The sequence below is a fragment of the Nomascus leucogenys genome, chromosome 3, assembly GCF_006542625.1.
Source record: "Nomascus leucogenys isolate Asia chromosome 3, Asia_NLE_v1, whole genome shotgun sequence".
Classification (NCBI taxonomy): Eukaryota; Metazoa; Chordata; class Mammalia; order Primates; family Hylobatidae; genus Nomascus; species Nomascus leucogenys.
This window is the reverse complement of record NC_044383.1, coordinates 40,208,646-40,235,409: the sequence shown is the minus strand read 5'-3', so window position 1 is coordinate 40,235,409 and position 26,764 is coordinate 40,208,646. Positions and strand designations below refer to the sequence as shown.

The 26,764-nt window shown below is 42.0% G+C and overlaps 1 protein-coding gene across 2 annotated transcripts in view; it reads right to left on the bottom strand.

Annotated features, from left to right (window-relative positions):
* MYOF (myoferlin) overlaps positions 1 to 26,764 on the bottom strand; it is a 174,608-nt gene that overhangs the window by 53,148 nt on the left and 94,696 nt on the right. For both annotated transcript variants that reach the window (XM_030809247.1, XM_030809248.1), the window contains exons 20-28: positions 21,537 to 21,714; positions 20,176 to 20,300; positions 17,382 to 17,488; positions 14,809 to 15,001; positions 12,966 to 13,121; positions 9,672 to 9,803; positions 6,085 to 6,248; positions 3,644 to 3,758; positions 1,144 to 1,249 (exon numbers count right to left, since the gene is read on the bottom strand). In XM_030809247.1, the coding sequence (XP_030665107.1) occupies positions 1,144 to 1,249; positions 3,644 to 3,758; positions 6,085 to 6,248; positions 9,672 to 9,803; positions 12,966 to 13,121; positions 14,809 to 15,001; positions 17,382 to 17,488; positions 20,176 to 20,300; positions 21,537 to 21,714 (1,276 nt within the window). The remainder of the gene's footprint in view (positions 1 to 1,143; positions 1,250 to 3,643; positions 3,759 to 6,084; positions 6,249 to 9,671; positions 9,804 to 12,965; positions 13,122 to 14,808; positions 15,002 to 17,381; positions 17,489 to 20,175; positions 20,301 to 21,536; positions 21,715 to 26,764) is intronic.

Genomic DNA, 26,764 nt, shown 5'->3' with positions numbered 1-26,764 from the left:
GCACAGCCTGGGTTCAAGTCCTAGCATTGCCACATGCTGGCTGTTAACTAAGTTTCCAGCAAGTTGGTAAACCTGCCTATGGCCCAATTTCCCCACTGTAAAGTGGGGTTATAGGGTTACAGTATTTTAACACTATCAGAATAACATATGCAAAGCATTAGGGCCATACTTAGCACATAGTTATGGCCCAGTCAATGCTAACAATTATTCTAAGATCTGGTGTGTGCATCGAGATCAGCGAGGAGCTTATAATCGATTTGAAATCTTCTGGGTCAATGCCAGTTCTATGCACCATGCATAAGGAAAGAAATGAATCAGATTTTCTCTTTTGAGAATTCCAAATGCTACTGTTCATTTAACTTTGATTATGGTTCAGAAAAAGACAAACATCAGAAGCTGTATCAGTAGTCTGCATCATTGCTGCATAGGACGACTTTAAGGGTAGTTTACAGTTCTCTTTTCTGAGTCAGGCGGGCTCTGAATGTGATGTTCCCAGGGAGGATATGGGGTGTGGTTAGAATAGAGAAAATCTTGACTCCAGCTCCCTCCCAAATTCTCATCCTGGATCCCCAAGCATCTCAAAACCCAACCAGTTGGCCCCATCACCTGATGTTTTTCACTCTTACCACCCCCCTGCCCACTTAGCACTTGTCCATACACTTGCCTGTCCCTTGGATTCTACGTTTGATTAGTCACAGATGGTGCCGCATGACCCAGATGCCACAGACCAGTGGTCCCCAAGCTTTCTGGCACCAAGGACCGGTTCCATGGGAGACAATTTTTCTATGGACAGGGTTGTGGGGTAGAGGGAGGATGACTAGATTCCCATAAGGAGCACACAACCTAGACCCCTCTCACATGCAGTTCACAATAGGGTTTGCACTCTTAGGAGAATCTAATGCTGCCACGGATCTGACAGGAGGCAGAGCTCAGGTGGTAATGCTCACTTGCCCGCCGCTCACCTCCTGCTGTGTGGCCCTGTTCCTAAAAGGCCATGAACTGGTACCGGTCTGTGGCGCGGGGGCTGGGGACTCCTGCCATAGACCAACAGAAGTGAGGCCCCTTCCTCCCACGGAAACTTTACCCTGATTAACCAAGGCCCTGCTGCAGAGCCCCGATCAGGTCACAGATGTACAATTTTACCTTTCTCATCCACTGCTCGATTTATGTCATAAGACCATGCATCATCTTCCCATTCCCAACCTGGAGGACAAGTCAACTCGCTGGGTGATGCTGCTTTATCGCCGTTCTTACAAAACAAAAATAAAAACAAAGAAGAGAGGTAAGCCATAGTGTCAGTAAGAGGCAAAGGATCTGATATAGTTCCTCATTTAACTAGGGCATTCACACCTTTACTTAGATACCATCTTAGGGATCCATTTCACTCAGAAAAATCTCCAATCTTTATTTATTCATGACTGCTAAATAAAAATTAGTTTAAACTACCTTTTGTTTTTACTATTAGGGAATAGTATTAGGTTCAATCATGTGAAATTGCTGTTTTTATAGGTCAAAGTGGTTGAATCTCAGCAATTTCTTATGGTTCAACTTAATATTATGAAATGGTGCAACTCTCTTTATGAGGGGTTACATGGGATAGAACCCATCAGAGAACGGAGATAAAACATTAAAGACACATGGTTGTTTGTTTCTTTGTTTTGAGACAGAGTCTTGCTCTGTTGCCGGGCTGGAGTGCAGCGGCGTAATCTCAGTTCACTGCAACCTCTGCCTCCTGGGTTCAAGCAATTCTCCTGCCTTAACCTCTTGAGTAGCTGGGATTACAGGTGCACACCACCATGCCCAGCTAATTTTTGTGTTTTTAGTAGAGACAGGGTTTCACCACGTTAGCCAGGCTGGTCTCGAACTCCTGACCTCATGATCTGCCCACCTCGGCCTCCCAAAGTGCTGGGATTACAGGCATGTGCAACCACATCTGGCCTGTTTTTGTTTTTGAGACAGAGTTTTGCTCTGTCGCCCAGGCAGGAGTGCAGTGGTGCAATCTCGAGTCACTGCAACCTCCCCTCCCATGTTCCAGCGATTCTCCTGCCTCAGCCTCCCAAGTAGCTGGGATTACAGGCACCTGCCACCACACCTGGCTAATTTTTGTATTTTTAGTACAGACGGGGTTTCATCATGTTGGCCAGGCTGATCTCAAACTCCTGACCTTCAGTGATCCACCCACCTCGGCCTCCCAAAGTGCTGGGATTACAGGTGTGACCCACCACACCCGGCAGACACATGTTTTTGAGTACAGGGAAATGCTACTGGAGGTTCATGTTAATCATATACAATTGAGCAAAATTTATGTAAAATATTGGCTTAAGTTTGCATAAAACTGAAGAGAGTTATGAAAAGAAAGTTTCTAAGTAAAGGAAATAAAGGTGGCCCATAAACTTGAAAAAAGACTCAGCTTCACTTTAAGAGAGTGAAAATTGAAATAACAGGATACCACTTATTCATGTGGCAAAGATTATAAAGCAAGATGGTGAATATTTAGGCAAACAGGCTTCTTGTACTTTTGTTGAAAATATGAATTTATGAAACTTTTTTGAAGGTTATAAAATTTTATCAAAATTTTATATGCATTTAAACCTAGACCAACCAAGTGCAAGGATCTTCCCTACAGATAAACACATTCATAAACATACAAAAATGTATGTTCAAGGATGTTCACTGTTACATTGCTTACAAAAACTAACGATTCAAAACCAAAAGCACCTAAATGCCCAGAAAGAGGATTAAATGAATTATAGTAGGTACATATAATAAAACATTCTGCGGCCATTTTTTAAAAGCTCATAGATCTATATGCATTGATATAAAAAATGTCCAAGATATATTGTTACGTGAAAAATGCAAGCTGTGAAACTGTGTGTGCAATACAATTCTATTTAGGTAGGGAAAAAGGAAGTTATATACTTGTTTATGAACAGAAATCGGACATCAATGGTTATCTTTGGGGAGTGGAATATGGAATGGGGAGAAGAATTACTTTTGATTTCCTTTAATGCTGCTTGGATGTTTTAAAGACAGAAACATTTCATTTGTTATACTATTAAAAACTAGGCTGAGCTTGGTGTCTCATGCCTGTAATCCCAGCACTTTGGGAAGCTGAGGCTGGAGGATTGCTTGAAGCCAGGAGTTCAAGACCCGCATGGGCAACATAATAAGAACCCATCTCTACAAAAAAATAAAAAATTAGTCCGGCATGGTGGCATGTGCCTGTAGTCCCAGCTACTGGGGAGGCTGAGGCAGGAGGACTGCTTGAGCCCAGGAATTTGAGGTTAGAGTGAGCTATGATCGCACCACTGTGCTCCAGGCCTGGGAAACAGAAAGAGCCTATCTCAAAAAACCCTCAAACAACAACAAAACCCTAGTTAGATAATAATAAAAATTTACCTAAAAAATTTGCACAATCCAAACTATACCATGTTCCAACATCGAGTTAAATAGGCCTCATTTCTATTCTAAAGAAAATACTTATTGTGGCACTTGTGTGGCTTAAGTTATAAGTGGAAGACTCTTCAGAACATAAGATGGAGTGGAGGAGAGGGTAAAGCCCAAGCCAGGTGGCTGCTGGGTTCCCCGCAGATCACGATCAGAGGTGACAGGTGAGAGTTTCTCTCTGGAGCAGGCCACTCACCGCATCCGTGTAGGTGTCCTCGGCCGGCTTCCAGTCGCCCCCGGGGTAGCGGCTCTCATTCTGATAGACTTCATCAGTGAACTCCGTGTGACCCGCATCCGCCTCAGTCAGCAAGCTGTGGGGCGGGGAGGACTCAAGTTACCCAAGGAGACCGGGTAACCGGCAGCCTCGGCGATTGCCAACACTCAGGAAGCATCTACACCCTGGGAGTGGCACCACTTCCCTCCTCGCTTTACCCCTGTTGGTTCTGACTCCAAATTCCTCTTTGTACTAATCGCTTTTGACATTCCTTTGAAGGAAGGGCCTGCTGGAACAACGTGACCTAAATCATAGAGAACTCCTCAAATTAGCAAGATCGCTCCTTCTCAGTAATGAGGATGGGGTCTGGGAAAACAGCACTGCGGGCAACTTCTCACAGAGACCACAGACAGCGCCTTCCATGTTTCTGTTTCAGTTCCAGGCTGCTCTACTTTTTCTCAATGAAACTCTTGGCTAACAGTTCAAAAGAAAAGGGAGCTGTCCCCGCTATTTTTTAAAACAGAGTGTAGACGGTCTCATGAAGCCAAATGTGGCTTGCTTGGTCTACATAACACAAACTGAAGGGAGGAGTTTAAGTTTTCTGGAGAGTTCCTAGGTAGACAGCCAAACCAGGTCATTTCAGACTCCAAACTCCATTTGGGCATTTGGGAAATCCATACTGACTCTCTGCCATGTTAATTTCCCTCTTGGATTTGGAATTCTTTGGACAACCTGCAGAGGAAAGTTACAGAGGTTCCAACTTTGACTCAAGTCTTCTGCCAGGTACCTCCTCAAATGAGGGTATTTTTCCCTTTATTGTTTCTGCATCTTTTCTCTGCTGTATTCTCCCCTAGAATCCAGCACAGGAAAGGAATAAAAAAAAACAAACAGTCCCAATCACTTATATAAATTGGGCATCACTTCTCTGGGCCTCAAAAAAGGAGAATAAAAGCCCTGGCTGCTGCCTCTAGGATTCCATCCAGCCCTGACATGCTTTGACCTTCTGCTTTTTCTATCACAATTTCCCTACCCTTTCCCTGTCCTCACTAACCTTCCTTCCTTCCAGCCAATTCAAACCCCATTTTCCTTCCCTTCACCAATCTCCCCCAACTCCACCCAGAGCAAGCTGCCTGAATTGAAAGCAATCACATGCAAGCAAGCATGTTTGGATCTTAAGAGAGCAATATTTTCTCTTCCCTCTCTCCCTCCCTCTCTCTCTAATGCCTATGCAATCACAGGAAGTGAACAACAGGAGACCAAACTCTAGCTGGAGGCCTTAAAATTCAACTTCACAAGGTTTTCCCCTCCCAACTCAAGGCTGCTGTCATAAGATGGCAAGAAGAGGGAATGCTGGTTCTAATGTTATTGGCAACATTTAGCAAACAGGCTACAGTGTCCCCCAGACTCCAGGGGAACCATCTTTACCACCTTCTACTGTTTATTTTTTTCTTTCTTTTTAATATCAGCTTTTGAGATGTAGTTCACATATATGGAATTCATCCACCTACAGTGTACTTCCTACTGTTTCTTGCAGACGTTCTAGCATCATAGTTGAGTACTGGTTTGGGTGCCCATGCTAGACTTGGATTCTAGCCCTGACTATACCATTGACAAGCTATGTGCCTTTGGACAAGTTATTTAACCTCTCTAGATCTCAGTTTCCTCATTTGCAAAGTGGAGATAATACTACTACTTGTTGAGAGATAATTCTCTGCGAGTCTCTTATGTTTCTGCGCATCTTGTGAGCTCAGGCACTGACTACCTTTGTTATGAGCTATCTTCTCAAAGATGTTTATATGGGGAACACTAAGATAGTCTTTCTCTGCACAGCAAAGGACCAGCCTGCTTACTACCCATTATAAAAAATTCAAGTCCCCTAAGCTTAGAGTTCTCTCATATAACTCAATCCACTGTGTGTACAGGTGTCATCTGGCCCTCTTCATGTTACTCTGTGGGAATTGGGGCATGAAAAAGTTGAGCAAATATTGATACTCTGGCATTGCTATTGCTGTGGGCAATAAAATTCTTTTATTCTAACCCAGGAGTCATGTGCCGGCATCTGTGAAACTGTGACGGGGGACCTTGTTCGCTTGCAAGTAGGGTCAAATCTCAGATCCTTCTTGCCACTGCCTCCCTTGTAGGGCTGTAGTGAAGATTAAATAAGATGATGCCAGTGCCCAGCATACTGCCTGACACAGTCAAGCATAATAAATTCTCAAAATGTTAGTTACCAGGTGCTTTTTATATTTGCCTGTCTTATGGTGGAACATCTTTCGACTTTCTATAAATTTCAATGGACTTAGTTCTGCTCAGTGGGTGTTACATAGCTATTATCAAGATGATGATGGAGATACAATATATTTAGCAATTTCTAGAGAAAGATTTCATTGCTATCCTTTTTTCTCAGAAAATGGACAACTTACCTTCTTTCAGGATCAACTATCCACTCTCCTTCCCATTCCCAGCCTTTTGGAGGCAGAAAAAATTCTCTCTTGAGTTTTATTTTTCCTGTGACATCAGAAAACTTATGACGTCCTACTAATCCAGAAGTGCCCCATTTTCCAAACATGAGCGCTTGATTTTCATACTATTAAAAAAGAGATAAAATTGGAGAAACACCATCAGAGAGCAAAAAATAAAGCTAGCACATACATTTTCAAGTTCATCGAGGACTTAGGCTGGACAACTACAGAAAGCAGAAAAAAGCTTTATGCTCAGAAGGTATGGACCTAACTTGAGCTGTTACTGATTATGCAACTTTGGATAAATCATTCAACTTTCTAAGACTCAGTGTTCTCATCTGAAATCTGGGGATAATGCTACCTCTCCTATAGAGTCGTTCTGGAGTTTAAATGTGCAAATGATTGAACATGCTTTGTAAATAGTGATATAGCATTCTAATTGTTTCTTTTTTTTTCTTTTTTTTTTTTTTGAGACGGAGTCTCGCTCTGTCGCTCAGGCTGGAGTGCAGTGGCGCAATCTCGGCTCACTGCAAGCTCCGCCTCCTGGGTTCACGCCATTCTCCTGCCTCAGCCTCTCCGAGTAGCTGGGACTACAGGCGCCTGCCACCACGCCCGGCTAGTTTCTTTTTTTTTTTTTTTTTGTATTTTTAGTAGAGACGGGGTTTCACCGTGGTCTTGATCTCCTGACCTCGTGATCCGCCCACCTCGGCCTCCCAAAGTGCTGGGATTACAAGCGTGAGCCACCGCGCCCGGCCACATTCTAATTGTTTCTATTATAATTTTGAATGGCTCAAGATAGTTCTGCGAACCTTATCTTTTAAATACCTATGAAAGTCCTCAGCTTATGAATGAGCAGATTTTATAAAATTTATTTGTAAGTCTACTGCTGAGAACTTGGGGCTCATTTCCCTGTAGAAACAATATACAATTAATGTTGCTATTTCCCAGGCAGTCCACAAAAAACCCATCTGAAACATGAAGGTCCTTTAATACCCAGCCCTTATTGGACCTAAAAGTTATGAGCCTTAATTCCATCTGGACTGTGGCAAGGAGACCAAGGCCTCTCTGGGAAGCAGGCTGAATGGCAATGGCAGACTCTGGCTTCTAGGGCATTCCTTTCCAAGTTAGAATCTATAAATCTATGATGGTCTGCTCTTCATCATGGCAACCATGGAAAGGGTAGAGATTTGTCAGTGTGGTGGGTGTCCCTGTTTGGATCCAAACTAGAATTTCCAATTGTCTGCTGATGAATCCACCGAGAAAATCATTTGCATAAGCCATAGGAAAGCTTTTGGCTGAAGGAGAAAGGAGGAGATTTGAGTGGGGGCCTGATTAGGAAATTGGAATCAAGAGGACACAATAGTGCTTATCTTAGATATTGGCTGTCAGCCTGGAGGGGAGATGCACTTCAGGCAGAAACTAAAGGAACTGTTATCCTAAGGGACCTTAAGGCTTGGGGTCACATGACATGGACACAGAATGGAGAGCAAGACATTCCTCCTGTTCTGCTTGGAAGCCAGCATAGCTTTAGTAAAATCCAGGCAAAGACTTTGGCATGGACAAGAGGGTATCAGCAGCAGTGGAGATGGGAGCCTCAAGCAGCTTTGAGGGCTGTGGCTTTAGTCAGCGGGACTGGGGCAGGACAGTAAGAAAAAAGTATTCATGAGCAAGCACATGTGAAGCACCTCAAAGCATCCCAGAAATCTCGGGGGTGGGAGGGAATTTTGTAGAAAATTAAGTGCTGGTATTATTAGCACGTGAAGGCAAGAGCCAGTAAAATTTCCATTATTATTAATGTGCCTCTGCTGGTACTCACAGGTGAGTCACACAGAAAAACAGAAATGAGTGGATCATCTCTCCACATGAGTCGAAGCTCAGGCTTCACTCTATGCAGGGAAGGATCCAAAAATGGGAAAGAGTGGAAGGAAGGCCTGGGCTGGTCAATCATTGCTCAGGCCTGCTTTCTCCAGGTTTAGACCCAGCCACAGAGCTGGAGGGCAGGTAGATGCCAAGAAATCCTACAGGAAGGCAGGAATGAGCCTCTCCTTACCTATGCCATGAAGCCCCTACTCCACACAATCCAGCTGGCTGGACATCAACATCCTCCATTCAGGGCCTCCCTAGTGGCCTCCAGCACACCCTCTATCTTCACTAGCACTTCCAAGCCTGAGCTGTGTTTCCCACACATTCCACTGTTTCTTAAAGTGGTCCCCACTCTCGCCCCATGTTGGAATCACCACTGGTGCTAATCCCTAACCCAAGCTACAGAATCGGAATCCCCAGGGTGCCCCTGGGAGTCTGCATGCTTAACAAGAGACCCAGTTTTGCAATCATTGCAACAGATTGTGAGATCCTTGAGGACCGGGCTTGGCTTCTTCATCATCTTCAGCACCTGGCTACCTGGCTCAGTGCCTGGCATGAAGCCACCACTCCCTAAAAGCTTCGATGGACAGATGGAGGGATGGAGGAATGAATGGTTAGGTGGACAGTAGGACAGATAAATTGTCATCATGTATTTATTCATTCAATAAACATGTATTGGGACCTATTATGTGCCAGGAACTGTTGAATGAATAAAAAGTAAAAATAAAAGATGGTCAAGGGTTGTCTTGCCTAGCAAGCAGATCAGAGCCACAATCCTGAACCAGTTGTCAGGTATAGCGGTGGGTAGCAGGAACAGACTTCTAGACTAGCTAAAATGATGACAGTCTTCTCCTCATTTATTTGAGCATGAAGGCCTATCTGTAGAGTGGTGTTCATCTGAAAATTATCAGAAGAGACCCACCAAATATATCTGGTAAATTTAAGTCAATAAGCACTTGAGTTAAAAATAGCATAAAAAATCAAAATAATTCTACTTTTAGCTGTAAACGTTTGTGAACATTGTTTTCATTGGTTTAATTGTAATGAGACTTTTCATTAACTAGATGGATTTTAAGCTCAGTGAAGGTTTTACAAATTATCTCTATTGTTTTAGAAGTATTCAGGTAGCTTTTTTTTTTGCCCCTGGACAAGCCTATCTGAGGCTTCCCTTAAGTGTGAAATGGATCTTCAGGGGTTTTAAGACCCTCTACCCCAAGTAAGCTTATCAAGATCTGAACATCTCAAGTGTCCCCTCTCCTGGGTTGGTGTGTGTATGTGTACATGTGTGTGTGCGTGTGTGTGTGTGTGTGTGTGTGTGTGTGTATACTCTACTTAGTGTCCCAGCATCAGGCACCAATAAGATTATTGCAGAGTTCTAGTTTTGAGAGCTAGAAAGACATCCATTTTCAGTATTGCTAGTAAGATTGTGGTGGAAGTCATCTAAGCCATCTCTTGGAATTATCACACAAAAGTGTTAATCACCATGGTGTGTTCCAATGTTGACAATAAAATTTCAAGAGCATCTTCTTTTATCCCTTAGGTTAAGATCCCTTGGATGGGATTTTAGGGGATGGTAAGGAGGGCTGTGGTTGTTTTTGGTATGTAAATATTTTCCATAAAGGTGAAAAGTAAAAGTATCCCTCCCCCGACCAAAGAAGAAAAGATAGTGAAATCATTAAAGGTACCATTTCAGCAAAGACGGTGAAAGTTCCTTCTGCGAAGCTGTTAAACTTCTTCTCCACAGCACTTAAGCCTAGCCAGATGTTCACTCGCAACTCCACAGGCACCTTTGGCCCGTTGTTTTTCTCCTGTGGATACTGTGAGATGAACAATAGCATGTGATGTTACATTAGGCACAGCACAGACTGTGACATTAAGTTAAAGCCAAAAGCAGAGGGAACATCTAATCATTGCTCTCACCAGTCTAATTTTATGTTTGCTTCAGTTAAAACATTTCCAGATGACCCTACAGCAAAGATTAAAATCACAATTAAAGCAGCAGATCTCACAGTGTGATCCATAGATTCCTGCCTATCCCTGAGACATTTTCAGGAGGTCCACAAGGTCAAAACAATTTTTCTAATAACACTAACATGGTATTTATCTTCTTTACTGTATTGACACTTGCACTGGTGGTGCAAAAGCAAAGTGGAAAAAACTCCTGCACTGTAGCAGGAATCAAGGCCAGATTGCCAAAGTGGATCTAGTACTAACAGTAAAAGTAATAGTAATAATAACTGCAATCTCAGTGAAGAAACAAAATTCCAGTTTCACTAAAGAATTATCTTTTCCTTTTTTTTCCCATGTGCAAAAACATAAAAATAAAAGGATTCTGTTGATGAAGCAGTAAAGATTACTATTTTTTTTTTTTTTTTTTTTTTGAGACAGAGTCTCATTCTGTTGCCAGAGTGCAGTGGCTCAATCTCGGCTTACTGCACCCTTGACCTCCAGGGCTCAAGCGCTCCTCCCACCCCAGCTGCCAGAGTAGCTGGGATCACAAATGCATGCCACTATGCCTGGCTAATTTTTGTATTTTTTTGTAGAGACGGGGGTCTTGCCATGTTGCCCAGCTGGGTCTTAAACTCCTGAACTCAAACAACCCACCCACGTCAGCCTCCCAAAGTGCTGGGATGACAGGCGTGTACCACTGTGCCCAGACAAGATTACCAATCTTATTAAATCTCGACCCTTGAAAACATGTCTTGTTAATATTTTGTGTGATGAGATGGGAAGTACATGCGAAGCATTCCTGCTGCACATTGGCATATGATGGTTGTCTTGAGAAAAAGCTCTTGTGCAATTTTTTGAGTTGTAAGTTGAACTAGATTTTTGAAAAATGAAATATCACTTTTACTTAAAACTGCAATTGACAGGTAAACATGGTTATTCCAATTTGAGTATGGGGCAGGCATTTTTTTTTTTTTTTAGCATAAACAAAGTGAGCCTCTCACTCCAAGGAAAAGAACTCTTTATTTGTTGGTGATGACAAAATTCCAGCTTTCAAGTAAAATAATAGAGTGTTGGAAAACTTGAATCTGTAACAATAAGTTTGATAGCTTCCCAACACATAAAGACTTTCTGATAAATGATATTAACAAATGTGATTTCAAAGTGTGATTTTTTTCAATATTGTATGATGAAATGTGTCATAACTCAGTGATCTACATAACTCAGTGAATTTTCCAAATGATCGTACATTATGTTACAAAATCATGCATGAATAAAAGAGTCATTCAAAGTCCAAGAAAGACCAAGGATTTTAATGTAGCTGAGTATGAAAAATTCGTTGATATGGTTTCAGGTTTCACATTGCAATTAACCTTTTAAAAGCTACCACTTGAGTTTAGTGTCATATCAAAGATGAATATTCATAATTATCTGAAAAGGTTATTATAATACTCGTCCCTTTTCCAACTACATATCTATGTGAGGCCAGATCCTCTTCATATACTTCAACCAAGTAACTAATTCCATCAGCTTAAAGGCACAGGAAGATGAGAGAATCCAGTTATGTTTCTGTTCAGCAAGACACTGAAGTTTGCAAAAATGCCAAATAGTCTCACTCTGCTTTCTGATTTTTTACACAAAATGTATTTTGTAAAAATATGTAGTTTATTAACATTTTAAATTAAATATGTAATTGATGTAATTTATGTTAATGGGTTTGTTATTGTTATGGTTAAATCAATAAATATTTTAAAAATTTATCAGTTTTGATTTCTATTACAGTAAATATTGATAGGTATAACCTACATAAATCAAAGCTCTCCGGGGCCTTCAATCTTTTTTTTTAAAGTATAAAGGGGTCTCAAGACCAAAAAAACTCACGAGTTAAACAGGTCCCTAAACTGTGTAATGAGTATTAACAAAATCAGTAAATATATAAAACATTCTCTTAAAAGCATTTTGCTGTTTATCCACTAACTTCTAAAACCTAACACAGAGAAGGTGTCTTTGTCTCCTTTCCCACCCCCTGTGAAGTTTTATTTATTAATCACTTTGCTTCTACCCACTGCTGAGGTCAATTATAATTGTGGTTCTATCTTAAGTAAAATTTATTCTACCAAGAGACACTTGAAAGAAGATAATCACTCTGATTCTATTTACACCCTCCTGATTAAAGAGCAATGAGTAAATTTATTACAAGTTAGCAGAATCTCCTTGTTTGAAGAGAACACTCTCCCCAACTCTGCTTTTTCTCTTCTTAATTGTTATTTCTCTGTCCCAAATGCAAAGAACTCCAGTTGGGGTTGGCCAGAAAGATGATGTCAAAACATATAGATGGGAACTATTCTGATTTCTTTATTTCGGCGCTAGGCTCACCTTTGATTCCCCATATACACACGCAGAGTTCTTAACACGGGGCCCTGGAACGGGCTTATGGGTTGTACGAAGCTCCTAAATTCTATGCAAAATATTAGCTGCACATGCAGTGTGCATTTCCCTGGAGGAGAAGGCCTGTGGCTTTCGTCAGGCACTTAAGAGAGTCTATGACTCTAAAAATATTCAGAATCTCTTCCCTAAAGTTACGATTGTCAAAAATGTTCAATTTGATTAGTTCATCAAATTGAAATTGATTCAATCTATTGCTCATTAGGTTAGAGCAACAGATTCCATGGACCATCCCTACTGCTTTCTCTTTCTTTCCCCAACATTCACTAGAATAAAAGGAAGAAAGGCATTGCCTTGCGTGAGATATTAGAAGTGAAATATTCATGCCAGAAAGCAAAGCATTCACAATGCCATGTTTATATTAATGTCACAAAGACATCTAAGGAGGTGTCCTCGATTGAAAGCCAGCCAACCTCAGATCACTCTCTCTCAGAATTATTGCCCCAGAGGGAGGGACCAGAATGGGCTAGAATTGATCCCAATCACCCTTACCATTCAATGATTGGCAAATGATATAAAGCAGCCCCTTTTCAGGAATACAGCTTTTTCATTTAGTGTGTTTCACGTGACACAGTGAAGCCATGTACCTTTAGAAAGATGGTTTGGGTTTTCCCACAGTATTTTCCAGATGCATTCTCACCACTGGTGGAGTATAAGACCTGATGTGCAGGAATTCGTGCATAGGCCAGTCTCTTCTCTCCCCGGATCATCCAGATGATGATGTCAGGCATGCTGTTCTGTGGCTGGTCATGAGGATTGGATGGAAGAGGAAGCACAGCCATGGTTAGTCTAAATGGAGAGGGACTGAAGACCCTGTAGGCTGGACCCTCAGGGATTCATTTAGCAAAGAAACGCTGTGATTAGGGCTCTGTCTCAAATTCCTGAGCTCCCATCTTCCAGGACCACACTGTGAGTTTGCAGGGCTGGGAGGCAGGCTGTGGCTGGCCAAAGGGAAGGGTGAGAAGCAGAGGCGCAGCTTCACCTAGCAAAAGCCCCTCCTACTCTTCTCTGGGAGGTATCTTAGAAAATATTCCATCTTATCTCAAGCATCATTTGAAGAAAGCCACCAGCAGCAGTCAAAGGGTTAGAGATTGCAAATATTTTATAGGACAAAGAGTCTCTGGCTCACCATCCAATATTTGCCATATCTGAAATATTAATTTTGTTTTCAAAAACCCCTTTTTTTCTGATTATAAAGAAGATAATCCAGCTTCCAGGACTGGATATTCAAATGTCCCTATTGGCACACAGTGGTATAAAAAACTGCTTTTCCTAAGTCCACTATAGAACACTTGAAAGTACCAAAGCATACAAAGTAGAAAATGAAATTACCTATAATCCTGTGTGCTTTTTCAAGTGTATTTCTACCCCCAAATATATGACTACCTACCCAACCCTCTGATTTCTGAGAGACAGGAGGAGTTGTCTCCTTACTTCCTCATTCTTCTAGTCCACCGAAGTTAGTGGAGGCCAGCATTTATCCAGTGCTTACTGTGTGCCCTCAACTGTGCTAAGCCCTTTACACCTACCATTATTTTTTTTTATACTTTAATTTCTAGGGTACATGTGCACAATGTGCAGGTTTGTTACATAGGTATATATGTGCCATGTTGGTTTTGCTGCACCCATCAACTCATCATTTACATTAGGTATTTCTCTTAACGCTATCCCTCCCCCAGCCCCCCACCATCCGACAGGCCCCGGTGTGTGATGTTCCCCGCCCTGTGTCCAAATGTTCTCATTGTTCAATTCCCACCTATGAGTGAGAACATGCAGTGTTTGGTTTTCTGTCCTTGTGATAGTTTGCTGAGAATGATGGTTTCCAGCTTCATCCATGTCCCTGCAAAGGACATGTACTCATCCTGTTTATGGCTGCATAGTATTCCATGGTGTATATGTGCCACATTTTCTTAATCCAGTCTATCATTGATGGACATTTGTACACCCACCGTCTTTTTAAAATCTTCACACAACAAAGCTAACTAGTAAGCACTATGTTTATCTCCATTTTACAGATGGGGAAACTGAGGCTCAGAGAGGTTGAATAACTTGCCCAATGTTATACATGGTAAAGCCAAGGTTCAAATTCAGGTCTTCCCAACCCCAGCCAAAGCTGACATTTTAATCCTGTGAACTACAAAGATCATTCAAAATATTCTCTGACAGTACCATGAAAATGATAATGATTTGTCCACTTTTGAAGACATTTCCAAGACCACCAACTAAAAATTCTTCCCCTGCTCTGATTTCAGTTACATTCATCATTAGCATCCTCAACCCAGTTACTTCCTGATTTTTACAATCTGTCAGAGATCTGCTCAATATTCAAGATAATGTAGTAGATTCTCTTTCCACCACCCTATTCTTGGTGCCACTTCGCAGAGCCCTTCTTCCATATCAGGTGACGTTTGTGTAGCTTAAAAGTCCTACCTCTTCAGTCAGCTGCATTAATTTATCAAGCCAGTCCTCAATTTCTGCCAGTGTGGACTTCACATCTGTGGCTTCCGACCTCATCCTCACAGCCACCTCATGTATTTGGGAGAGAGATCTGGACCGCAGCTTTCGGATCTGAGTATCGAGAACTGTGACGTTGGCTTTTCCTTCTGTGAGAGGCAACGTGTATCTAGAAAAAGGAAGAAAAAAAGAAACAGAGGACTTGAAGAATAACCTAATTTTAGGCTTCAGAACTGTCAAATACATTTATGTTGGATTTCCATCTTCCAAACCACATCAACCTCCCAACTGAATCTACAAGCATTGCCTGGTTTATGCTGGAGTAGAGTGTATCTGGCATTGCCAGAGCAGACCGGCCAGTCTCTTAATGTTCATAAGGAATATAGCGAGATTAAAATCCCAAAGCTATTTTAGGCCTTAGGGTTTAACCTGCGGCCCAAGGAGTCACTGGAAAGAAGATGGAAACAGTGGCAGCTGAGAGAAACTGGCTTTCCCTTCTTTTGCTTCCTAGAATCATTTTACAGACCCACAAAATGATGGAAGAAGAAGGGAGGTTAGAGACCATTTAGCTGAAGCATACTTAACTTAGGGAATCCTGGGCCTCTAAGCAGTCTATGGGTGGGTCTTGAAGGTCTGTGAAACTCTGGAACTTATAAAGGAAACTGTGTCTATCTGTGTCAACACGTAGTGTGATGTAATGATGAACACAGGCTTTGGAGCCAACAACCTAGGTACTCATCGTGGCTCCATTCTTTACTGGTTCTATTGTCTTGACCAGTCACTTACTTCCTCGTCCTCCTATTTTCAAATGTGGGACATGCTTTTTAGGGATGTTGTGAGAAGGAAATGAGTTGCTGTATGGAAAGAATTTAGAAGAGTTGCATAGCAAAGTCTAAACAATGTTGCCATCCTCATCATCATCTTGTTGTCATCTTTATCATCACCATCATCTCATCAGATTCTCAAAGGGGCCCACGAACTCCAGAAAGATTTATGAACCAACGATGTAGGCCAAATCTCCATTCAATATGAGAACTTGGATGTGTTGTGATGAGACCCCCAAGGGTTCCTGAGAATGGCTGAGCTAGAGCCAGAATTAGCCTTCTGCTGCCAGGCCTTCTCTCCCACCATGGCATCTGGTGGGACACAGGGTGAGGTTTTCACCAGGTTCAGGAAGCTCTGATTCACAGTGTCCCTACCTAGAATTTCCACTCACTTGAATTTCACCCAGCTTCTTCAATGAAGAAAATCCTAGCACGACTTCCCTTAAACACTGAATTTCCTGTTACATAAAGTTTAGAAAGATTCCAATTTGATTCCTCAAAAACAGTTCATATCAGTATAAATATCAAAACAGTATAAATAGATGACTGTGATTTGCTCTGCAAATCTTAAAATTCACAGACATTTTCTCCATGAAAGTTATTACCAAATGTTTCTGTTTGGTTTCATAAATAACTATGGCATTGTATTTGAAGGGTTAATTCCCCAGAGTGAGACTTGGAGGCAAAAAGATATCTGGAAGCTGTTAGTTCAAAAGTCACACTTGGGGCCTTGGACAAATAGATGTTGATTGTGAAATACATGGCAGGAAGAGGGGCTGAGTTGGCAAACCCAGCTCTGGGCATCAGATATGTCATTTCACCTCTTTGGGCCTCTGTTTTCTCATTTACAAGATAAGGAGACTGAAGGACATGATCCCTTAGGACCCAGCTCTAACATTCAGAATTTAAACAAGCACCCCAGCAGTACTTTGATTTTGGTTGTGTTTCAATTACCTGGCTTTACCACTAGGAGGCACAAGAAGACAGGGTGACTTAGGGCGTTAGACCAGCGTGGGGAATAAAGGCCTTTTTGCTTGTGGAAAGCATTCGATATGCTTTTCTTTCGGAACTTCCCTGTCCACTGCTTTATTAACCAATATTTAAAATGAGTTTGGAACGAATCACTTCCCCCTTTGATTTCCATATGCTAAAAGATCTGAGCTGTTTCCCCGAATCAGTTATGAAAGGTCCGCTGGTTCAAGTCAAATCCACTGGTTTCCCCTAACAGAGGCTTCGCCACAGTGTTCATTAGGCATTCGGTAAAAGAGCAAGTAAAAGGGCTGTTTCTAAAAATATGTTTATGAATTAGAGCTATTGTTCTGAATGGTAAAATCAATGCTCCACCCCCAGATCCCATTCTCCGTAGGAGCCAGAAGTCACCCTTCTCCAGGATGGGGGTCATCCTTGGGTTGATGAGAAGCAGAGGCTCAGGCTTGCTTCTTCCTCCCCGCCCCATCCCTTGCCTGAGGCTGCCTGGGACGTGCTTCCGGGAGTGCGGCCTCAGCCTCCCTAGGCTACTTGAGAACTGGCACCAAATCAGAAAGTGGAGCTTTTCCTGTTGGTGATTCAGGCACTCCTCCCAGTGAGGGCTTTTTACGAAGTTTGAATAATTCAAAATCACTTCTTAGACAAACACTAGAAACAATTCCACAGGCTTTACAGTCTTAGAATTTCAGGGAGTAGCGCCTGGATGAAAATTCTGAGATAGGTGTAAGATCACTGTACCTCGTGTCTTCTATAACTTCATCTATCAGCTTCAGCCACAATTCAGCCAACTGGTTTGCGGGAATTTTACCTTGTATCCCTGATTTTAGAGCTTCTATATTTGTTTGCTGAAGAATTTGAAAAGAGAGGAAATAATTGATAATTGTTCATTATGCCATTGTACCTTCATATAGTTTAACCTGTGAAATCATGTAAATATTTTTATATATTCAAAAAACAAATAAAATGAAATCAGCAAAGATAGGAGGGGGAACCCTAAAGTGGAATATAACCAGAATAAAACAGATCTAATTACATTTCAGATGAATAACATAATTATACTAAACTAACCCAAGTCAATTTTGGAACACAGTATTTTGACCATGTACCCTTTGTTAAAAGGCAAAACAACAACAACAACAACAAACCCGTAAACATATTGAACTCTAATTAGTAGGCTTATTTTTCACGGTGGTTTATCTACAGATTTTAGGATTGAACCAAGGGGCAAATATAGTGACGATAACAAAGGCCAGATTTCCCACTGTTGGAGAAGAAAGTTAGAGACATAGAAATACGGAGGACTAGAATAAACCTTGTGGTATTGGACTGGAATTGGAAGTATCTTTATGAAGTCACAGCTTTTAATATATTGATAGATATAGAAATAAATAGACATATATGCGTTTGTGCAAATTCGTTTGCTGAGAAGGCCTAGAAGCAATGATATTTCAGTAGTAGTGAGCACTCTATACCCAGATCTTGTTTCTAAAATGCTATTCCCCACTCAAAGGAAACAGCTGCTTGCAGAAATGGCGATTTATGGACTGGGGCAGAGAAAGTACGAGATAAACTGAAAACATATGGTTCTATCCCATTGAGCACCTGCCAACAGAGAAACTGAGGAAAAGCCTACCATGAGTGTCAAAAGTCCTAATCAGGGAAAAGGGATAGCCACCATCCTGTCCGGATTAGGCAGCTTGGTCAGTGGAGAGAGCTGATAAGAACCAGGATGAAAACTGCTGAAGAGCATCTCAAACACAATTAGAACACAAGTGCAACTAATTCTCCACAAATGCCTTTGAGACGTACATTGCCTATCAATTGCAACTTTACTTTAGGGACAGTTATGATTAAGTCAATTTAAACCTATAGTTATCCTCCCAGATTGCCTTTATAACATAATATTTTAGATTTTGCCATAGAGTTTTAGATCAAGTATACTCCTGAAACCCCGTATGTTTTGGTCCAGCCCTGGTAGAGATTAGATCTTTTAAAAATTAATATTAACATAATTTGGAAATCAAAACACCAATGCCAGATGGATTTTAGCACTACCTGATAGGAGTAACTTAGTATATGTGTGTGTGTGTGTGTGTGTGTGTGTGTGTGTGTATACACATATATAAAATGTATATATAAAAATATATATATAAAATGTATATATATACACACATATAAAATGTATCTATATATACATATATATAAAATGTATATATATAAAAATGTGTATATATATATAAAATGTGTATATGTGTGTATATATATAATGTATGTATATATGTGTATATATGTGTATATATAATGTATATATATATAATGTGTGTATATATATAAAATGTGTGTATATGTATATATATATAAAATGTGTGTGTGTGTGTGTGTGTGCATATATATATATATCTTTTTAGACAGAGTCTCAGTTTGTCCAGGCTGGAGTGCAATGGCACCATCTTGGCTCACTGCAACCTCCGTCTCCCAGGTTCAAGCGATTCTCCTGTCTCAGCCACCCTAGTAGCTGGGATTACAGGCTCACATCACCATGCCCAGGTAATTTCTTTTGTATTTTTAGTAGAGGCAGGGTGTCACCATGCTGGCCAGGCTGGTCTCTAACTCCTGACCTCAAATGATCTGCCCACCTTGGTCTCCCAAAGTGCTGGGATTACTGGCGTGAGCCACTGCAACTGGCCCAAGTAACTTGGTATTTTTGTTTAATCAGAAATATCTCAGACATAACCCCCTTCTCCTTACCAATCTAGTTGACCAATGTCAACTAGACAGATAATCACAGATATCATATATATGCAGTTTTCACCCAAGGAAATCCCCAACCTCCAAACAAAAGAAGTTCCTCTAGTCTGCAGCAAGAGTGGAATGTGTCAGACACTGGTTCCTCAAAGCTACCTCTTCCTGCAGTGGAGATTTCCACTGCAAAGTTCTGAGTTTCATATTGCTATTGGAATGAACCATTCTCTCCACACAAAAATTACGGCAGAAACTATGAGTTCCTGTTCCACCCCACTCCTACCTTTTTAATCCTCCCCTCTTCCAAAGCAAGAAAATTTTTCCCTGGGCATATGCCTGCCCAGGCATAAGACTACATTTTCCACCTTCCTTGGAGTCACATGTGGCTGTATGACTGGATTCTGGCCAGTGGAAAGTGAGTAGAAATTAAGAGTATGACTTCTGCATTTTTCCCTTCAAGGGAAAGGCCTATGTCATCTTCTCCCCACTGTTTACCACCCCTCCCCTCAGGCTGGAGGGCAGATGTAGTAGTGAGCTGCCTCTACCATGCAGACAATGATAACTCCTGAGTGATGGCAGAGCAACCAGGGGGTAAGAGCCTGGGTCCCCAATACCACTGAACCTCCATACTAACTTAGGACCATCTACCTCCACTGTTCCTAGAAACATTGCTCTTACCTTATTGATCACTGTACTGAGCACTGTCTTGTGTTATAGTGGCCTGGCCTCCATCCTAATACCTAATTCACCCTGCTTGGTGAAAAGGAAATGCAGAAAAAGAGAAACTTACCAGCCGTTCTGCCATAACTAGGAGAGTGTTCACCGCATCCAGGCGATGACTAATATCCTCCCAGTATGAAGTCAGGGTAACAACTGGCTTGGTGTGGGCCCAAGGCAAGTAATAATAGTAGTTGCCTGGTATAAAACATTGGGGGTCAATGAACACTGAAATAGACAACTTAAAATAGACAACATTTTTATTAAAGAGATGCGCAGACTGAGCTGCTGATTAATCCACAGGCTTAGGGAATAGCTTGGGGTGGTCTGGTTCTTTAATTTGACTCAATTAAGAAACTGAAGACTAGGAAGCTCTTTTTCATTCAGTCTGTTCTGAAATTTTCTCTGAGACACCCCAGTAAACTGAGCACAGCAATCTCAGGATCATTTAGTGATTCAGGGCCATGCATCTGAACATCAGAGATGGTTTCCTAATGTGGTAGTAGAAAATACAGAGATGACATAGGAAGCTAGACTGAACATGTTAGTCCCTAAAAACTGTTATTCTAAATAAATGTTTTTGTTGGAAGTGGGGCAAAAGAAAAGAATTTTCTGTTCTTGGAAAGCTTTAGCTGGCTACATAGGGTTTGGTACTAGAGCCTTACTGTGATTAAGAATTATTAGCTGATGTTTTCTAGGATGTCTTATATTTTAAAACTGCTTGTACAAAAATTAAGTTAAAACTCTGGCAATACTGTTGGGAAATTTGATCAATATTCCTCTCTCCCTTCTCTGTACTCTCAAACCATTTGTTGACAGTTTTATTGGAAGTTCTCATACTTTGCTTTCTATTATGATTTATTTTATACAGTAGAATGTAAGCTCCTTAAAATCAGGGACTGTTTCTCACCCATGTTTGTTCAAATACAGCTATTTAATCCTCACGTCAACTCCAGAGAAGACGAAGAAACTGAGGGTTAGAATTCAGTGACACGGTTAAGGTCACAAGCTGGTAACAGAGTGAAGACCAGAAGCATGATTTCCCAGTATCTGAGCCACAGTCCCGTTCATTTTCCACTACTCAACCTAAGAAATATTTGGGGCTTTGTAGGGGTAGGAGCTGCTTTGTGGAGCTCAGTACTTAGCACAGTGGCTACCTTGGGGTCTTACATGCCAAAACCACTCTTAAAGCTGGTTGGGGAGAGGGTGACATTGGGGTTCAGCCTCTGGCAATGGGACCTGCAACTTCTTGGGTCTGGCCAGTCTTTAAGGTGCCCGAACCCCAATCACACTCTTCCTCATCCAACCTTTTCCTTTCCACTAACCATAGGCTGGGTAGAACAGTGCCAGAGGGAAGACACAGTGCTTGCTTCTGGTCCCGTGATGCACCCACTGTAAACGTGCAAAGGAGAGAACTGTTAGTGCCAATCTTACCATCAAATACAGCACGGCTGTACTGAGTTGTTGATGCCAAAGGCTTACAGGTGGTGTCAAACTTGTTGCCATAGTTCCCAATGCTGACTTCAAACTGAATGGCCTCACCAACATCTTGCAACATGGTGGCTGAATGAAACACGGCAGACAGGCTGTACTTCCGCCTTCGCTGGTATTTCTATAAAGTATGAGCAGACATAAGGTTCAGTGAAAGGCCTTTTATCCTTATTTACATGTGGATTTCTAGCAGACGCAATTCTACACCTAATAATTAGTGCTGAATTAAATGACAGGGGAGAATGTTCTTGGACCCAGCAGTTCCTCTTGCACTCATACAAGTGAGCAAAGATAGAAGCACTAGGATGTTCCTTGCGGCATTGATTGAAACGGAGGGGAAGAAATGAAAACAGTACAAACGTCTTTCAGTAGGCCACTTGTTAATCAAGTTATGTTACATCCATAAAATAGAATGAAAGTTCATAAAAAGACTTAAGTAGATCCATATATGCAACCATGAAAAAAGAGTATAGTTTTTGGGCTGGGCATGGTGGCCTGTAATCCCAGCACTTTGGGAGCCTGAGGTGGGTGGATCACTTGAGGTCAGGAGTTCAAGACCAGCCTGGCCAACATGTTGAAACCCTGTCTCTACTAAAAATACAAAAATTAGCTGGGCGTGGTGGTGCGCACCTGTAATCCCAGCTACTCGGGCGGCTGAGGCACGAGAATCACTTGAACCCGGGAGGTAGAGGTTGCAGTGAGCCGAGATCGTGCTACTGCATCCAGCCTGGGTGACAGAGCAAGACTCCATCTCAAAAAAAAAAAAGTATATTTTAAGTAAATCTATTAAATAGATATTTTAATATTGGCATATTCATAAAGGTCTGGAGGAATATAACTCAAATTGTTAACAGTAGTTATGTTGGAGAAGGTAGAGAGATTATGGCAAACTTTACTTTCTAACTTACACATTTTTAATGATTTTGAATGAAGTATTAATTTTTTTTCTTTTTTTTTTTTTTTTTTTTTTTTGTTGAGACAGGGTCTCACACTGTCACCTAGGTTGGAGTGCAATGGCATGATCACGGCTCACTACAGCCTCGACCTCTTGGGCGCAAGTGATCCTCTGGCCTCCCAACTAGCTGCGACTACAGGTGTGTGACACTGCACCCAGCTAAACTATTGATTTTCTAATCAGAAATAACAATAAAGATTTTCATGTCAGATGTAAATAAAAATAAAGAAACTAGGTACATTTATTTTAAGTTGAAATGGAAATCAAACCTTCCTTTTTCTTTTTAAATTACTGGTTTACTAAGAGAGTCGAAGATAGGGTCAACAATAACCACACTGAGTACCTATCAGCCTACCAGAAATGACCACGAGCCCTTCAGGCCTTCCTTCATGGGCACATAAAATCTCTTGAATCCATATCCTGCCCCAAATCCTTGCTCAGCTGGCCTATCTCCTTCTTTATGAGCCATATCCCCACAGATCTTCAGGCACTGTGCCTTCTTTTGTCAAAGAGCCATGCAATGGTTTAGGTTGCTGTTTTTCATTATGTCTCGTGCATTCTGCCATGCAATACTATCCGCATCCTGTGTCTATTCTAGAACTCTGGTGGTACCCAGTCTCTGCTTTCAATTATTTTGGGTATATACCCAGAAGTAGAATTAATTCTTTTTTTTTAGACTTTGTTTCGCTCTGTTGCCCTAGCTGCAGTACAGTGGCTCGATCTAGGCTCATTGCAACCTCTGCCTCCTGGATTCAAGTGATTCTCCTGCCTCAGCCTCCCAAGTAGCTGGGATTACAGGCGTGTGTCACCACACCTGGCTAATTTTTGTATTTTTAGTAGACACGGGGTTTTACCATAGTTGGCCAGGCTGGTCTCTAACTCCTGACCTCGAGTGACCTGCCTGCCTCGGCCTCCCAAAGTGCTGGGATTACAGGCATGAGCCACCATGCCTGGCTGGAATTTTTAAATTTTTAAGGACTGTTTTAAGAACTTCTGACAGTGACTGAAGCTTGTGGTCTTGAAGAACCCCTGGACATCCTTCTATTACAGAGTCTCCATTTTGGTTAAAGGAGTTTTTGACGTGCTATAATAGAACCCTCCAATAGGGTTTTGTCAAATCCCCTCTAGGCCTCAATCTTTCTAAAAAGTCTTTCTAAACATTGGTTTGTAACCTGAGCTGCACATTGAATGACCTGAGGAAACTTTAACGGGGGCATTGTGAGTCTAAAAGCCTCCCTAGCTTAGTCCACTGTCACCTTGATAGGGGGGGATTGGGGGTGCATGCTACTTGTCAAGGGCTCTGCTTAACTACCCACAGCTAAGCCCCCTGGAATACCCACGGTCCAGAATGATGTGGAAATTCTGGGTTTGGGTTTGAATTGTGTCAAAATGAAAAAGTAGGAAGTCATTTGGATTAGTCAGAACTACATACAGCGTAACTTCTTCTTTGTAAACCAACTAGGATGATAGGAGAAAAGGGAAGGAGCTAAAAATAGGAAACATAATTTGTGGCCTGAGTCAGGGCCCAGGAGAAAATGACCGGTATTTAAGCCAGAGCCATCTGTTAAGCCAGGGGTTGCACAGGATGGAGCAGGTTCGTGGGGAGGCTCAGAGATGGGGTGGGAACTAGGGGGATGATACTCCAGCTGGGCCGGCTCTGCCCCACAGGCCTCCACATAGCCAGGATTCCATTAGAACTCCATGGATGCTCTCATGCAGAGCTTGCAAAATGACCCACAGAATCCCTGATAGGACCCTCACCCTGGAGAGTCTGAGCCCTAAAAGCAATAGTTTGGGCTTCTGGCCATCAGCACAATTCCCAATAGAGAGGGGACACACTGTGAGCAAGCCGCTGAGGATGGAGCAGCTCCCTAGATCACCATGCAAGCCAAGACTCCAGGAGGAGCACCCCTACCATCTGCTCACCTGCCCCAGAGCCAGGCTACCCTCGATGATTCAGGCAGCTGAGAATTCTGCTGCTCCCTCAGACCTTTCCCACTTCCTCTCTGCCCTCAGGGCACAAAGAGGTAGAGAGAGGAAGGAACAATAAACACCATTCAGAGAAGTACAGAGCCTGGGACAAGACTGCCTACAACGCAAGAAAATTAAAGAATATAAATTGGGCCAGGCATGGTGGTTTAGGCCTGTAATCCCAGCACTTTGGGAGGCCGAGGCAGGCGGAATACCTGAGGTCAGGAGTTCGAGACCAGCCTGGCCAACATGGTGAAACTCCATCTATACTAAAAATACAAAAAATTAGCTGGGCATGGTGAGAGGTGCCTGTAATCCCAGCTACTCGGGAGGCTGAGGCAAGAGAATCACTTGAACCCAGGAGGTGGAGGTTGCAGTGAGCCGAGGTCACACCATTGCACTCCAGCCTAGGAAACAAGAGTGAAACTCTGTCTCAGAAAAAAAAAAAAAAATAGAATAGAATTTGTAGTCTATTGGACTCAGGTGGGGTTAGGGCCTTGGGGCTCTCTTTCTGACCATCAGTGACTAGGGCACCTTGTAGATAAGGTGGTATAAAGTAGAGTTTCAGCAGTCGATTTGGAAAGGGAGGTGATTTCTGTCAAGCAAGATACCGATAAAGGCTAAGAGTTGTTGAAAGTGGCTGTGGACACACAAGGCATGGGACATTAAAGGTCAGTGACAAGGAGATCAGGTACCAATGAACACTGCCCAGCATGCCACCTTTGGTATGTCTACTAAAGGGAGCTGATACCTGATGGAGCAGCTGGAAGAACCTGAAGGTGCTGTTTCTAGCAATATTTTTGAGCCCTTAATGTGGGCCAGACCAGTGAGAGTTCTCAACGAGATTGTAGTTGAGTAGGAGAGAGAATGCAAGTACATAGAATGCTCCCAAAATGCATTCGGTCACATCCAAGGAGAATGGGGAAAGGGGAACAGGGAGAAAGCGGTCCAAGAACAGACTCTTGGGCCTGCAGACAAAAAACGGAGTCCTTTAGTGGCAGGGCAGAGGTTCCAGAAGCCAGCGGATATTAGAACACTGGGTTGGCAACACTTGATCTTCTATCTGCCTGATTCTTACTGTGGAAGTAGCTAGGCTGAACCTGCTGCATCCCTCTTGCACTGCAGCCTTTCTTGACCAGGCCCACCGGGAGCAATAGGTCAGCTCTGCTTTAGAAAGATGGGGAGCGCTTGGCTCTTTGGCAACAAAGTTGCCTGCTTGTTGCAGCCTCTTTAGCTTTACCAAAAAGTTTTGTTAGCTGCACATAACCCAGAACAGAGGACCTCTGCAAGACGGACAAGGGTCATGATCAAGTTGTAGGTTGACTGCATTCATTAAGTCCTTCTGGCAGGTGCACAGATCTGCTCATTTCACTCTCTCCTGGGGCTCCTGGTTGCTTGAAGTGTGGCTACATCTTCAGAATCCCCATTTCTCTCCTATTCTGTAATGCTGTTAGGTTTTTAAAATTTTTGCTTCATTTCACTTTTGATTTTATTAAATTTATTTAATAAAGAAGATCAGCTGTTTTGCTGTCTGTGTTTAATTATTTAGAGCAAAGAAAATGAATTCTGTTTTGTTTACCAGTCAATAAAAAGCTGTTCTTTTATTCTGTTGACATATACTGTGGGCAACATATATTGTTGACTTTTTTTTTTTTTTGCTTTTACACTAAATTAATGTAATAAGCTTCTTTGCCTGTATGTGTTTAACTATTTGCAGTGAAGAAAACTAATTTGGTTTTGCATTCCAGTTAATAAAGCATTTTTAAAATATTTTCTTGGGCCTCTTTCTCCTTCTCCCTGCAACTATGGTTATTTAAAACAAAGAGAAGCAGCATGAACTTAAATTACATTCTGGTGATGGAACAAAATAAAAGAGGTACCATAATGGTTGAATGTCCACGGTGGCATTTCTGCATAACCCTGAATTCCAACCAATATTTCAAGAGCCAACTCCAATCTGTAACTACTCAAGTCAAGAACCACCATGTGTCTCTACAGAGGCCTCCAAGTGGTTTCTGGCTATTCTCTTGCATGATCCTGGCTGTAACCAGCAAGCAAACTGCCCCTTTTCTCACTCTCCCTCCCTCTTTTTTCCTTATTTGTCCTCAAGATCTATTGCAATTCCTGGACTTCAGAGTGGATAATGTTGTGGAATAGACAGACAGACTATGACCAGGACCTTATTGACTTTTGGCTCTGTGTCTCTTTAGTAAAAAAACAAAACAAATGATCACCTTTGCTGTAA